General features: G+C 36.6%; 1 protein-coding gene across 2 annotated transcripts in view; it reads left to right on the top strand.

Annotated features, from left to right (window-relative positions):
- The window catches only part of LOC128678981 (calcium/calmodulin-dependent protein kinase kinase 1), a 118179-nt gene that overhangs the window by 88240 nt on the left and 12663 nt on the right, over positions 1-17276 (top strand). For both annotated transcript variants that reach the window (XM_053760905.1, XM_053760906.1), the window contains 7 exons: positions 6343-6411; positions 8968-9157; positions 9642-9695; positions 11417-11587; positions 14282-14429; positions 15782-15975; positions 16456-16671. In XM_053760905.1, coding sequence (XP_053616880.1) covers positions 6343-6411; positions 8968-9157; positions 9642-9695; positions 11417-11587; positions 14282-14429; positions 15782-15975; positions 16456-16671 — 1042 coding nt within the window. The remainder of the gene's footprint in view (positions 1-6342; positions 6412-8967; positions 9158-9641; positions 9696-11416; positions 11588-14281; positions 14430-15781; positions 15976-16455; positions 16672-17276) is intronic.

Raw genomic sequence — 17276 nt, 5'->3', positions numbered from 1 at the left:
AGCTGACAAGTTACAACTTCGTTTTAGTTGAGAACTTGAGGTAAACAGATTGCTTAATTATAATGCTATATTGGAAAGTGGCGATTTGAAGACATACCTATATATTACTAAAAATACATTGAAGTGGATAGATAAGTTTTAAATATGCTTGCGGTCTTCGATTCCTCTAGAAAAAGACCAACCCATAACCTCCTTAAATTCTTACACAGTATAAAATGAATTCAACCTGTCGCGTCTAAAACTACCATACGGGATTTTTTCACCAATGGAGAAGGAAGGTACCTGAGCGAAGCCCGGACGGGCCGCTTATATAATATAATTTGTTATTTACATAATTTCTTACTTGCGAATCGTCACTTAGATATAATGAGAAAGATAGCGTAGATTTTTGTTATAGAAAAAACATAATATCAAATTCAAAATTCAAATCATTCAGAAATTAGGCCTTCACAGGTACGTTTTCACGGATCTTGTAATGAGTATTTTTATTTTACTTGCTTCTATGTGCCAATGTTTGGGTAACACTTGCATTCGCTACACCCACAATAAAAGCAATTTACTAGTAACCACGTTCAGACAGACATTCTGTAATGTCATGAATATACATGAACCTCCCTGTTTGTGCTGTGTGTTGATTCTGCGCAGAAAACCTCAAAATTTAAGTTATTTCACAGGAATAATTTCGAAATAATATTTCGCAAACGTATTCCGGTTATGGTTTTATAAAATTATATTAACTGAAAATTTCAAAATGAATTAAACAAATTGTCCTGAAGTTAAGTCTAAACGAATGTATTGTAAGTACATATAGGTTTCGCTGTGTATCCCAATATGTTTGTAATACAAACACATTACAAATTACAAAATTGAATAATAAATTATTGTATTCTTTTAGTTTTCTCAAATGCGGAAAGAAGGTTGTATAGAATTTTTCTGCATTCCATTAAACGAACCCTTTTCATAAGTTCAATTATAGGTACATCAAAATCATCATTTTCCAATATTTTTTTAAAGGGTCAAGCAGTCAACAATAAATTCAGCGTCACTGCCAGGGAATATAAAATAATTAAAATGTATATGAGATAGGCATAAATTCACCTATCATCCACATAACAAAAGAAGATATTCATAAGATACGAAGGGACTTCGTTACAATACAGAATAGGACAATATGCACTGTCCAGCTTGCTAATATCATGAATATGCATTCTGTTGTCCGTCTGTTGCTTGTGTCCGTTTCCTAGTTGCAAGTGAACACAATAAATAAATATATAGCGACCTCTCTGAGCGTATTGCGTCCACAAATGTTATTGGAAATAGGACAGCACTCACAAATGACACATATTAAGTTAGCCCCAAAGGAAGTTCGAGACTTGTGTGATATTTTATAACATATACATTATTGATAAACATCAAAGACCCATCAATCCCAAACATCCCAAACATCAAGAACCCAAGACCAAAGACGCTGGTAAATAGTGAATCCCTGGCGTAATTGTATTGGTTATGTATAAGTGTTTTTCTAAGCCTCAACGTGTTATGTTATTTTATAAATTAAAATTAAAATGTGCTTATGCAATCTCATGTGAGGATATCAGTCACGTCAAGCAAAATAAACACCATTTTCACATCAACACTAAACAAAGACGGTTTCGGCTAAACTGCTAAAGTTATTTTAGTGAAATTTTCATTTATAGCCACATTTTCGTTACGATCTCAAAATACGTAGTAACAGGTTACGTGTCGAAAAATGCTTGCGTTTTTCACGGCCCAAATAAAGTTTACAGCCCCAGATAAGGTTCTTGAAGCTTGTAAAGTTAGACGTTTGTACCTTTATGTCCGAGATAGCAGGCTGATAAAGGTCGATCTATACAGCCTCTAAGCACGTAATGTCACACTTTGTTTGGATTATGTTTAAAGTTCTCTTCAGGGGTCCGTACCGTAGTGCGAATTTTATTTCGGCCCATTACACCGGGGCAGACCGAATTTGTGCGCATACTGTATGAAATGTACAATTAGAATTCTGCAGCATAAAATGCTGCATACGTATTTCGTGTGCTCGGGACTTTACGGCCAAGCCTCTCGTGTAAATTGAGATAAATCTTATTTTGTGTTTAACTAACCTGATAAAGTGTTAAACACAAAACTTTTTGCCCAAAGTAAATATCTAACGATCGACGATTTTCAGTTTTCCAGCTGAACGGACTGATATTTGGCGTGAGACCGAATAGTAAAGGAAAAAAAATATTTTCTTAACTTGTTTTGACCCAACTTAGGAGCGTCACGAACTATCATCGCGTTTTTGCCTTTTCGTGATTTTTTACCGTTACATTTCAAGTCTAGACCGATATGACTATTTTAGTCGGGATTTTTTTCAGAACTAAAACTTTTTTCGTCTAGACAAGCAGCTATATATTTGCTTTGCTTTCATTCATTTTCTGTCTCCTCTTGCCATTACACCTCCCAACCATCGCACATCCATATAAGACAATACTCCAAATATAACTTTTTATAAGCCTTCTAATATACTCATCACTACACAGTATAAAAGCAAAGTCGCTTCCGGCTGTCTGTCTATCCCTATCTAAGATATTTAAAACTACGCAACATATTTTGATGAGGGTTTTTTTAAATAGATAAGTTGATCCAAGAGGAAGGTTTAAATGTATAATTATTTACCAGTTTCACCTGAATACTTTAATTGCACACTAGATTTGTTATCTCATTAGAACCAGCCCGACCGTATCGGACAACCTGTTTTGTTTTAATTGATTCGTATCGACATTCACATGTCTAATCCTATTAGCTTGCTTACTTTGACGTCATTACTATCAATAAATCAAACATAGCTTTGAAGAAAAAAAAATATTTTTCTTTATCAATGCCAAACAGCTACTGTTTTGCATTGATAAAGAAAAATAAAATTATATTTTTTATACTACCAATCAAGTAAACAGGCATGCGGCCACCTGATGAGAAGCGGTCACCGCAAAATATGGACGCCTGCAGAACCAACCTTCCTTTGGTTATGCAGGACCTGCTTTCCTACTTCTCTTTTCCCATCACACGGTTTTTGACCCCTATAAATAACATATCGAACAGAAATTTTTATTTCACTTGTGTCGGATAGGTTAACCGGCCATTCACATCAGGCAGATTTATATAACGGATAGTTTATCTGTTAGATTATAATATGATATTTTACCAGAATGAGGTGAAACGGGCCCTTAGCGTTAATAATATTTGTAGAATGATTTGCAAAACCCTTGATCGAAAACACCCAGTTAATATGTAAATAATAACGATTAGATTGAACCGTTTATCCAAGAGTTTAATATGAAAATTCAAGTATATATTTAGATTACATGCTATAAAGTATACAATCTATGGTACATAATTACAGGTATATAGCCATTTGCTATGCTAATATCCCATTATCGCACCACGGACCGGTGCGCTACAAATTGCTATATAATGACCTCGCGAGTCCAATGTAAACAATGCTCTAAAGATTCAGATTTTATTGCAAGTTAGATAGGTTTACATAGTAGCCTATCTTACACGTAAATTAAACAAATAATTTGTTTTATTATGTTAAGATAGAAACATTCTTCATAAATAACATTGTTGAATTTTTAACCAAGATTCGTTTCGAACTTTTGCATTCAAAATTAAAACATGTATTAACCACGAAAGTAATTCCAAAGACGTCTATTTTTAACCCCCGACGCAAAAAGAGGGGTGTTATAAGTTTGACCGCTAATTAAGCGTGTCTGTTTGTCTATCTGTCTCTCAGTGTACGTGTCACCGTAGCTCATCAACGGTTGAACCAATTTGGATGCGGTTTCCTTCATTTGATAGCTAATTTTTATGCGGTGGTTCTTAGATATGATTGATTAAAATCGGTTCAGCCGTTCAAATGTTGTAGCGAAATATTGAAAGTCGAGAGTGTTTTATTTATTTATTTTACTTATTTATTTATTTATGTACACAACATAACAGTGTAAATACAAAATTTACAAATAGGAAACTAAGTACAAAGGTACTACTTATTTCTATAGAAATTTCTTCCAGTAGACCCGCGAAAGAAGAATGGGAAAAAAGAGGCATTGGCGTGTACAAAACAGACAATTACAATAAACTTAAATATAATATAATTTTAAATTGTCTAACAAATAAACTTTTAATTTGTATTGTAAAATCATATAATGTCACGGTAAAATTATTTACGTAAGAAATTTACTATGTTGAAAATCATGCGATTGTAATAAATAAGCTATTATTTTTACAAGAAAGCTTATTTATGATTCTTATCAAAGTAAACTTTTTATGTATTATATACTTATAAAGAAAGAAAAAATATGTATTCGTCAAGACGCTTGTTATGTAAATTCTTGAAATGAATCTTACGAATACAGTACAAAAAATAAGCTGTCAGTCAAAAGGCGTCCTCAGCCTCAGCCTGGTGCTACGGCATCGAGCCAAAACGCTGCTTTTCATGTTGATTTGCACCCGTGAATTTGTAGCTAAAAAGTGGCAAAACTATTTATACAGATCCCTTGAGCCAACATCATTGAGAACAATTAACCGATTAAAAACATTTTACCTAATTTAAGTTAAAAAACATTTAAAATTGTTTATGAAAAACCCAACATATATAGTTAAAATATTACTATCAAACGACTAAACTGATTTTTATGAAACATCTAAAACGACCAAGACAAATCTAGCTATAATACCGCATCAAAATGTGTCCACTAATTTGAGGTAAGTGCTACATCAATGATACATCAAACTTGGCATCTTTTTGCAACGAGGGTCAAACATAACCTATAAATTGTTTACGCAGAAATAAAAATACGTGCACAAAATCCGCTAGGAAAAAACCCTTTATTATTTATCATCATCAGTTAAGTTCTGGTCCAAATTTAATCTAGAACTTGGCACGAAACTCTATACGAGCCGCGCAGTTAACATGCCGGTTAAAAATGAAAGTTTTTAGAGCCCATAAAACATTTTTGCCATTTATATTTTTTGGAATTAAAAGCGGTGATGCCTCGAGAAATAATTTTCTGAAACTCTGTAATGAGACAGCGGCACTTATCGAAAATGTGATACTTGAAATTATTGCAAAGGAGATTAACAATTTTGAAAGCTTTGTGAATACATTATTTTTGTCTGTCTCGAAGTCTATGGTGGAAATTGTTCAAAATTCTATTAACATAATTAAAAATATTCAAGCAAATATGTTAAAGTGGACAACACTCAACACTAATCTTGTAACACAAAAAACGTGCACGCCACACCCAGAATCGCAGACACATATTTAATGGCAATTTTTTTTACGCGCACTCTGGGCTTTGGGGCCTCACAGCTCCGAATACATCTGGGAACACCCGAAGATAAGAGAAAGGCTGCTAAGTATCGAACCCAGGAACTCCAGACAGCGGGCAGGCGTGACAATTACTGCGCCACGGAGATCGTCTATAATTTAGTACTACAATATTAATACCTCTCAGAGAAAGGGACATTTTATGTGTGTCATTAAACCCAACGTTAAGTCCTGTGTGTGTGTATGTTAACCCTGAAACCCTGAATATACAGATAATGTAATGTGCAAGTTCACGTGCGCTATCTCTGCTCGTCAAGAAGTTCAGCCGTGACAATATGGCGCCCGAAGCTTGCTTTAGGACCTTGAAGTTTTTATTATTATAGTGTCATTTATGGTGCGTTAGGGCTAGTCCAAAAATGTGAGATTTTATTTCTGTGATATCTTAGAAAGCATTGTCATTATCACAGTATTTTTCACTGGGTGTTACTAATAATATAAGGGCATTCGAATAGTCATCAAAATAAAAATAAAGTCATCTATCGTATTCCTAAGTATCATGAGATTGCTACAAACAAACAAACAACACCTCTGTATTCAATTTAGTAATCAGGGAATTAATAGTCCACTGCTGTGCATATAATATTAACCATAACCTTAAGGTCAAAAGTGCAGCTCATTGCTACGATAACGATGCAGCGTTATCGCTGCGGTTCTCAAGCCCGCTTGCTACACGGTTTTCATTATGCTTGACCTAGTTACAACGGTGGTTGGGCGTGTGGTTCCGCCCTGGAATAGGACCAGTCGTCATCTGTTCGAGGATACATCCTCGAACGAGGCAACTAAGGGACACATACCCTAGGCAGCTGATAATATTTGCATTCCAATCTTTAAAATTTCAAGGTTATTTATTACGCTGGGCCCGCGACGTCACAGCTTCGAATGAAACTGGGAACATTTGGAGATAAGACTGGAATTTTATACTTTTATTTAATTCTGATTGTTTGTTCCAGACACTCCGCCTTGGACGTGTCCTCATCAGCCAGGGACCACGACAACTGGCCAAATGCTGACAGTAATAGGTATGCTTTAAGATTAAGCTTATTACTTCTTTAAATTATAATGTCCTTACATCCTTACATCTTATAAAATAAAGTTCTCTGCCGCGTCTGTCTGTCTGTTCGCGATAAACTCAAAAGTGCAGTAGGCACGGATTTTCATGCGATTTTTACCAATAGGTCGTGATTCCTGAGGAAGGTTTAGGTGTATATTCAAGAAGAGGCTTCAAAAACGCCTCTTTATTGCACAAATAAAACTTATACAACGAAAGCAATAAAAAAGAGCGTGCAAAGGCGGACTTATCTCAAAGGTATATTCCAGTTAACGAAGTATTTGAAAGGAAACAATTTAAAGTAAAAAGTATATTAGCAGAAGGTAAACGAGCAATGTGAAGGAAAAATAAAAGTAGTTTTTGCCCGAAGTGTCGACAAAGCGAAAGTAATAACTAGTAAAGAGAAGTCAATACGTCAGCAGGTCGATGCCACACAACTCGCTCCGACGGCGTTTGAGGACCAAGGTTCTTTAAAATTGAAGACTTACTTGGGACAAATACTTGGATAACGCGTTCAGTGTTATTTTTACTTTGTCATTATGATGTTAGGGGTAAACAATGTGCGTAGGGAGCGTGCGTTTCTACCCTTCTATACTAATATATGCTTCTGCACTATCTTCATCTACATTCTACAATAATCTTCACTAATAACAGAAAGTTTATGAGTATAGGGAGTAATTTTCGGAACTAGTCAACCAATTCTCCCAAAATTATTTTACCAGTAGAAAGCTAAATAATTTTTGAGTAACTTATGGTACTTTGTTACCACAAGAGCTAAACCGTAGCAAGACATAAGACCTCGGAATGTAGTCTCGTAGTAATGTCAGCATTCCATCAAATAAGAATATTTACCCCCGTCGCGAAGAATGTAAATACGAACGCTCGTAAATGTGGTAATCGTTGGAATCACAGTCTATTTGTCGTGCGTGCGCTGGGATGAGATATTGCTGGAATGTGAACAAAATCAGGTTAATCTTGGCGGCAAGCCTGCAGAAAATGGAAAAGGCTGCCTTGAAGATTGTTGCGCAGCTTTTTCTTCCCCTGCGCTTTGTAAATCGGCTGTAGATTTCATTTTAAATGTTGACGTCAAGTAATGTATTATAATTCAGTTGAATAAATTATTTTGAATTTTGAATAGTGTATTTTATCCTCAATTCTATTAGAAGCTAAATTCTTCCATCTATTAAGTCATGCAAAATATCGCATGATGTTAAAGTTTGTCCAGTTATATAACTGCATCGGGCGAGGGTGGTCTGTGATAAGGTCACAGCCTGTCACTTATTGCTGCACCCCACAGCTGAAGGTCCAACCCTTATCTATAAATATCAGTAAAGTTTGAATACTGACATTTTTAAACGTTGTTCGTTTAAATTCAATGCAGTTCTTTGGTAACAACCAATCGAATTTTAACTTCTTTATTAGCAAATGTGTTACTGCTAACACTGGTGTCAGATTTGACTCCAAGCGTCTAAAGGCATTTGACATGATTTTTATGTATACCACTTTTTTGCTCTCTTCTCTAATAAACACAAGTAAACTTAACAACTTCATTATAAGTTCATTTGTCAATTGACGTCCTTGAAGAAAAGGCTGCGGTTAAGTATACGCCGCTTCTTCTTCACCTGCGCTTAAGTAAATTTTTGACTTCAATATGTGACGTTTATCATCCTAAGTTGAATGGGCTATAAATAGGAGTTTCTTCTCATAGGCTGTGTGTGTGTGCATATAATAAACCCACCGTACAGCTAAACGTGGCCTTTGAGTTTCAACTTTCGGCTCTGTCTACTCCGTAAGAAATAAAGACGTAGATACTGTACCTGTATTACCAATCAAATATACTCAGATACAAAAGAACAACGTGCTACGAAACGAAACGTCGTACAAACTATAAGTAGAACTGGAAGAATTATTGGCTTTTCCTCAAAATATCGAAATGTCAGCAGGTCAGGCGTCACATTTTATATCGTTAATAAATTTCCCCAAAAACGTGTAAAACAAAACGAAACTCGAGCTGCGAATCCCAGCGGACATCGCCCAATTATGATTGGAGTTAATAATATCCGAGTTAATTAACGCCACTGTCGCGACACGCCACTTGCCCATTAGTTTGCAAAAGTTGAAAGTTGCTCATTTCAATTTTTGTTTTTTACTGCTACAGACTGTTTTTGATACATCATATTATCTAGATTTTAGAATAGAATGGAATCAATTTTTCTGGTCATATATTGTGGAAGTTTCTTCCAAAAATCTCTAACTAATTAATACCTACTAAACGACGACCGAACATGATAATTTAAGGAAGTTGTTTTAACCTTGGTCGACTGGAAGAAATCCCTTTCTGGGATAAGTCCACCTGTACGCTTCTCTTATTTATTTTACTGCTTTCTCTGCATAAAGAGGTTGTTTGCACGAAGAAAATACGTAAAAATAAGCAAACATAATAAGCAAATAGTCTTCTATCTCATTTAAGTATTCGCTCGTGGTCTTTAGATTTGTCTTATTCGATACTAACAAATCTCCATTGTAGATTATCAACATACCAAGCCACTGGCGACCGGTCGACCCTCCTCCGGGCGCACGCGGCCAAGTCGGCGGAGTGCGGGCAGGGCTCCCCGCGGCCGCGGAGACTGCCGCGGGAGTCCCGGAGGGTGTCGCTTGCGCAGGCGTCAGGATATGTGCAGCTCAACCAGTATAGACTGCTGGAGCCTATTGGACAGGTAAGATATTGAACATGCTGATTGAGCTCGGACGGTTTACGGCTAGAGACGCAACAGAACAAAATGAAAAGTCTGATAAACAAATCTGCTGAAGTCTGTTGAACACATCTGATTAATGAAATTTAATCAGGAGATGGGACGTCCTGGAGCCATGCCGCATTAATTTGTTGCGTTCCGTCACATTTCCGTCGTCGGATCAACGCAGAACAACGTAGAAATTGTATGAAGTTTTGACGTAAGCACGAGCACGACTGAGCAATGGGGCGAGCCGGGAATATAATGATTAGGCTGATAAATAGATTCAGAACACGAACGAAGCATTTGTTCAGAAATTAGACCATCACAGGCACTTTTGCATTACAAGATAATTTCCACCCTGATATCTATCCATCCAGTATCAGAGTTTTCACACCTAGCTCACAAAATTCACCTTCACCTTTACAATTTTTGTATGCAAAAACCACTAATACTAAACTTGTTGCAGGGTTCTTATGGAATTGTTAAGCTAGCCTATAATGAAGAAGATGATACCCACTATGTAAGTATTCATTTTGTTATCTTGAATCTTGCATTATTTTACGACGACAAAGTAAGTAATATATAAGTAATTTTATTTTGTCTTCGCTGCGAGCTTTCTTCATTTTACCGTACCGGTGTAAATTCCATCATAATATTAGCAAAATTTGATTGGGTTCTTACGGAGTCAGAGAAAATGTTGGGGATTTTAATATTTCATAACATTTTCTTGTAAGCTTTTACGTTTTGAAAACATTCACAAATTATAAAGAACTGAAATAAGAAGATACAATAGTATTATATCACGAGCTACAGCACCGGTAACTTGTTGACTAAACTTGCGATTAACTTTTAACGAGTGCCTTCCCTTAGTTAATTCTCTAAGTTTTGATGACCCTCATTTCGTAGCCACGTATATTATTAAGTCACCCAATTTAAGTTTGACCCATATTTTGTGGACCCATCATCAGACTTAATTATGTCTACCTTATGATCAGGACGTAGTAGATTCGAAGAAAAACATTATTCCTAGAATGGTTAGGCTAGTTTTGCCTTTTCTGCAGATTTCCTCACGATGTTTTATCTATTTATTCGAAACTATATTGCACAAGATTACAAACAGTTATGTACAAATGGTGGACTTCGCCATATGGCATTCTCTGCCAGTCAACCATAAGATCAGAGCGAGATAGCATTGTGGTGCGATAAAGTGCATCTAATAAATAGAAAACTTACTCGCCTAATTTAAACTATGTTTTTTGATATTTTCTTTCACCGGAAGCAAATATTGGCATATGGAAAACTTATATATATCTGGCCGATTGGTATGCAGACTGTTGAGTATGAGTCTCTGTTGTAAAATGAAACATGTAAACATATTATAACCTAAACCTTTAAAGATAAGTACCTCAAAATTTTACATTCCAAAATCTGCTATACTTATACAGATTTCAGTGTGTTACTTACTAAAATCTATTTCTTTTATTCCATAATTATACATTTGAGGTTATTCCAAACACAGGAATAGCAGGCTCTAAGCCTGGGATCTTTTGATCACAGGCAGGCCTTAACCACTATACCACTACCGCATTAATTACAAATTACTCATTGCCGAAAGATGTTGTGTGTTTCATTTGACACAATGACCATAACCTAAAGAGGTCTATCCAACATAACTGTACCTAATCCTGAACACAAACACTTCTCGCGTGGTTATCAAGGTTAAATTTCACAAATTCGCCTCTATTCCAATTGTATTAAGGGCCGTACAGGGTGATGTGACCTGCAGCTGCTGACTGTACTTTAACGTGAGCAATAAAGTCTCAAGTATATGGTTTTATTCATGGACTCAAACATTAACTGGCTCATCCCCTGACTCCGGTTGTTTATGGCAACGTTACTTTTATGTACTCGGACATTAATAAAGTGTTTTACAATCTAGGGGAGAAAACTGAGGAAATTGATGGATTAATTCCAGTTTATTTACATTTAGAAATGCGAAAAAATCTTTTTAACAATAGACAAGGGACAATAAAGCTAGAGTTAAGGTTTATTGAACTAACAATCTTATAAAAGTTACATGTACAGTCTCAGGTCGGGAAACATATATCTCGGTCGTAGGTATGTATAGGCTGTGGAGAAACTCGTCGCGGAGCGCAACTTGTAATAAACCCTCCGATTACAGACGATCTACCAACGCATCAACTAATGTCAGCTTCATATAACCATTATTGTTCTCCGCAGGCAATGAAGATCCTGTCAAAACGCAAGCTGATGAGACGACTGGGTCTGTTCGGCCGCACCCCCCCGCGTAGGCCAGGCCCCGGCCCGCCCCCCGACCCCCTGCAAAGGGTCTATAGAGAGATCGCTGTGCTCAAGAAGTTAGACCATCCCAACGTGGTCAAACTGGTTGAGGTAAACTCTTCCCTAGTATTTTACGTGGCTCTCAGTTTGTCAGAGAAGGCAAGCTTAGTGATAATTTTTTTTATGCCACAGAATACATAATGCTTTTTAAGTCATTGAGATACAAGATTTTTTAATGTAAAACTTTAGCATTAATGACCAGACCTTAGACCGACAGACGTGGTCGATATGGTCGAGGTAAGTTCGATCAATACGAAAATTAATATCTATAATATAGCAAGGTTAGATCGTACTAATGTACGTACATCATCCGTCAACATGTCAACATCTTTTTGGTCCCAAAAACTTCCAAGACTACATTGTATCCAATATTTAAAACAGTAAAATTTAAATACGTTTATATATCTACAGTGTCGTTGAAAACTATTCCTACAAAACTTACCGTTATTAAAGACTTGAAACTTTCCAACCGTTCCACAGTTACGTGACGTATTTTATGTTCACCTAAAACTTCTCAACGAAATATCTCATAAACTTTCTTCGAATACGCTCTTTGATACTTTCATATCCGTGGTTCACGAATAGAACTTAAACTTTTTCCAAACTGTAAAGTTTTTCTCCTATAACACATTACATGACCTAAATGTGACGCTAGTAGTCATCGGATACTTTGTTAGTTATTTGTAAAGAGTTTGTTTAATGGTCTTTATGTCCTCTCCCTAATAATTCACTATCATGAGCTAGAAGTAGTCCAACTTTCAGAGATATTTTTCAAAGAATATATTTGCATCTCGATATTGTTTCAGCACTGCTACTTTCTTCTTTTTGTCTGCCATTCTTTTTAAACTAGCATTATGCACATATATATATTTACAAGTTGTTTGACGAGGCTTCGCCTTTACGAACTCTGAGTTAAAGAACACCCTAAATATTATTCCACATTATATTCTCCCCATGTATAAAATTAGCTAGATCAAGTACAGTGTGATCTTCAGGTCCTCCTTCACATCTATCGCATTTATTGTATTCATCTTCTTCAAAGTCAGGACGCTAAATGTGACATCATACAGGTCTTATAGCGATAAGGTCGCCTTTAGCACAATACATTTTGTACTTATGTATACTATGTAATTAATTTGTGCAATAAAGTATTGTATTATCTTTCAGTGTGCAGGTGATACGGAGGACAGTAAGTGTGTGCCATGCTTTGAGGAGAGGCACTATATTGGCAGTGTCAAAAGCTATCTAAGCTACCCTATCTGGACAAGTTTTCTTCGTTTCATCCAACTAGTTTTAGTTGCTAACGTTTATTATCAGTAGACTTGTTTTAAATTAAATCAAAGCCAGTCCCAGCCCCCTAGTTCAATTATAAATAAAGTTATCGTATTGTCGTCCAAGTCACAGCTCCCGCAATAACAAGCGATTCACTATTCACTCGATATTACTTGGGGAAGTTCGCGCCGACTTCGCAGACCAATGTCGCGCGCGCAGCGAACACTGATCAGCTGCTGGGGTCTGATTGCATGTCTCTATTCTGTTCTCACAACAATTGTTTACGATTTTGGCCTGAATTCATATATAACTTTTTTAACATGTTTGAAATAATATAGTGTCAAAATAGATGTCAAATTTCATATATAAATTACGCGAAGAAAGTAGCGATATTTAACACCATGAAAGCTTTTAGTTAACGATATGAAAATATATCAAAACGAAACTAGAACATCCACTAACAATATTGAGCTACAAAAATATATATTAACTACGTACAACATTGCAGAAATAGCATAGATATTGATAAAGTACTGTCGTCTGGTAGCAAAACTTTCCGCTTACTAAGCGCTGTTATGTTGCCCTGAGATTTCCTTTCGTTGTGTGCACTCCGGGCGATGACAATGTTTTCTCGAATCGAATTAATGAATGAATGTTTTGTCGAATATAAAATAAAGCAATTAGACCTTAATTGCGTTTTTATGTGAGTCGGATCATTCCGTTGATAATATATTTTTAAAACCAAACATATCAAAGTTTTTTGGTTGGCATATGTTTAACAAAAATTGTTATGTGAGTGTTATTTATTTTTTTAACCTTTTCCATTATATATCTGGTTGGTTGGTCAACGGAATATTGGACATGCGGAAGCTAGAAAGGTCTACGATGTGAAGTTAATTGCTGGCAACAACTGGATGACAGAGATAGTTTGCGTAGATCGAAGGAATATATGTATATAATAACACTCATACATACTTTCTACTTGCTTACAGCGACAAAGACCGCCATTTGCGCAATTTATTTAAGTAGTTACCATTATGTTATGCTTAGATAAATTTGAAATATGTAACTAATTTGTACAATAAAGTGCTATTGTACTGTATTATTCTCAGTGTAACTACCCAAACAAGTAGTAATTACTGAGAAGTTATCTTCTAAAGGATACTTAATAAAGAGCCGCTGACTTGTTAACTTTAAGGTCAGGAGTTCTGCATCAACTTCGATATAGTCTTTGAGAAGTGAAGTCGTTGGCAAATCAATTAAATAAGTTCACGAGTGGCACAAAGTTGGCTAATTTGCATAGTGAAATGTCAAGAATGGTTAGTCTCTCATCGTTAAATGCCACAAGATCTCTCGGACGACAATACAAGCTTGTGGCAAAAAAAATACATTTTTTGTAAAATAAACTTGTTAAAAACAAAATAAAGAACTATGAATTAGATTTAATGTAGTACCTATATGGATTCGTTCCAGGTGCTGGACGACCCAGCAGAAGACCAGCTGTACCTGGTGTTCCAGCTGCTGGAAGGCGGGCCTGTCATCGACATCCCCACAGACCGCCCTCACAGCGAAGCCCTCGCCAGAAGATACTTCAGAGACGCGTTGCTCGGAGTCCAGTACTGTAAGTTTCATAATAAATAGGATAGGTTAAGGACACATTTTAAAAGGGGAAGTCACGATGAATAATCATGTGTCTGGAGTCTTTGTTTTTAATGACGCGCGCATATTCCTCCACACAAATAAGTACTTTATACACGCTATTACTAAGACTGCTGTCCGTCCGTTGGTCTGTCCGTCTGTCCGTACGTCGCCAGACTGTATCTTATGAGCCATAGACAGTTGACATTTTCACAGACAATGTATTTCTGTTGCCGTTTTAACAACAAATGCTAAAAAGCAGTATTTAACACATTTATACACAACAGACTCGATTTCGATAATGATACGGAAGCCATGAAGAGTCAGTTTTCTTCAATTTTGCAATGGTTTAATCTCAGAAGGGTTTAATTAAAAACTTTCTATAAAAATTCTAGCGCTGAAAAGATAGAAAGATGTAAGTTGACAAAGCTTTCTACAAGATGTCCGAGCTTCCTCTAGCCTTCCTGAGTTAGAGCGCTTGTCAAGCTAGCTTTCGGCTTTAATACTTTGAAGCAAAGCAAATTGCTTCTTTACATTTTAGAAAAGCTTGTTCGCAGCTCGCGGCGTTGATTAATTTGTTTAATTTTACACGCTTTTTTTCTAATTAAAACTAAGTTTTTTTCTAGTAAAAAGTTAGGTAAATCAATTTATTATTGACTCGTGTACTATCAATACAACCAAACACATATATGTAAACTAAATATATAATTTGTCTTGTATTTCGACTCGAAAAGACGAAGAATTGAATAAATAAAGACTTTTTCTGTTATAAAATATAGTATCGTTGAGTTAGTATCCCATACACAGTCTCGGAACTTATTATCTCAATCTGTGTGATTTATGCATACATATTTATATATTTATTTGTTACCTCTACAAAAAACTTACAAACACGTCTTCTTTATAATATAACTATATAAATTAATGTAGATATTATTTGTTAGACAAATTAAAAACCCTCGACTATATTCAAATTTTGAACGGCTGAACCGATTTTCATAAAACGTGGCTAAAGAACACTCGGAACAAAATTATACTACGACACAAACTAAACTAAACGAAAATCGGTTCATCCGTTTGGGAGCTACGATGACACAGAAAGATAGACAGATACACAGAATAGACACACACATATACAGACTGACACGTAAACTTATAACACCCCTCTTTTTGCGTCGGGGGTCAAAAATGACTCTCATTGATCTGGTGAAAGAAATTTCATTATAAACAAGCAGCACCTTTGTACCTACTTATTTATTACTCAAATTTACTGTCTCTTTCTTGTGTTTCTATTTACATAAACTGTTAAATAGACATATGAATATTGTTCCGCAGTGCACTATCAACGAATAGCTCATCGCGACATCAAACCAGCCAACCTATTGCTGGGCGAGGGCCGAGTGCAAGTGGCAGACCTCGGAGCGTGCGGGGAGCTGGCAGAGGGGAGGGGGAGGCTGTCTGGGGCTGTCGGTACTCCTGCCTTTAGGGCTCCCGAGGCGGCTGCTGGGACGGACAAGTATGATGGCGAGGTGAGTGACCGATATAATGTTTTATGGGTTGACTATGGAAGGTTATCTGTGCAGAATAGACTGATTGTGAATGGTGATATGGATGTGCAAAGTTTCCCAGATGATAGGCTATCCATAGCGCAAGAAGTCAGACTAGTTAGAGAATACTGAGTTCACGACATCTCATCGAAAATCCTGTATTCACAGTACAATTTTTTTTTTTCTTTATAAAAATTTTCCAGCGGAGAATTTATGCTGCATCGGAATCAAATTGGTGGTCTATGAAAACTATTATACTATACTAGAGGTATAATGAGCTAGATTGATATTATAAACTCATGAAGCCCAACAAGGATTCAAATCTGGAACTTTTCAATCACTGGGTTCCTCTTGCTTCCACTACCACTGATCCATCACAATTTTCTGTGAGTAGAATAACTGAATGATCTTAATTGCGTTAAACATGGTCCATTACACGAGTTGGTTCTGCAAACACCCCAGGCAGCAGACATGTGGTCGCTGGGAGTGACGCTGTACGCCATGGTGACGGGCCGCGTGCCGTGGCTCGGCGCCACGGCCGCGGAGCTCCAGAAGCGCGTGCTCGCGGAGCCCCTGACGTTCCCCGCCAGGCCGCAGCTGTCGCGTCCGCTGCAGCACTTGCTGGCCAGGATGCTGGACAAGGAGCCCAGCACCAGAGCTACTATGCAGGAGATCAAGGTGCTCTATTACTTCCCTTCCTTAATTAATGGAAACTAACCCGCGTGAATTTCCCACGGAAGCAGTTAGTTTTCTGGAATTAAAGGTATCCCATATCCTTTTCTGTACTCTGTACATGTATGCAAAATTATAGTTCGCTCGTCCAAATGGCTGCTATGATTGGCGCAGATGCAAAAAATTTATTTCTGCGCAGGTACATCGGTGTAACTTATAAAAGTGGTAGTACTGTAATTGAGTAGAAAAAGCGTGAAGGGTTAACAAACATACTTACATATTTGTAATATTACATATTTATATTTATATATATATTTGTAATATTAGTATAGCACATAAAGTTAGGATAAGTTCAATGACTAGTCACATCCTCAGGATTGATTAACGCTTTTGATTGACAAGACTATAAAAAAGTAAATGGACAAGACTAAACGGCACATACTATAAGCACTAGGCATGTATCGTTGGACCGATGGACATAAAAACAGAAACGAGCACAACACACCCAAAGCCGTAGGCAAATATCTGTGATCACAAGTACAAATATTGAATAAGAATCGAACTCAGAACCTCCAGCTTCATAGTTGTGATGTTTTTTCTTCCTCTGACCT

This window comes from Plodia interpunctella, chromosome 21 (genome assembly GCF_027563975.2).
Source record: "Plodia interpunctella isolate USDA-ARS_2022_Savannah chromosome 21, ilPloInte3.2, whole genome shotgun sequence".
Classification (NCBI taxonomy): Eukaryota; Metazoa; Arthropoda; class Insecta; order Lepidoptera; family Pyralidae; genus Plodia; species Plodia interpunctella.
This window is presented reverse-complemented; position numbering and strand designations above follow the sequence as displayed.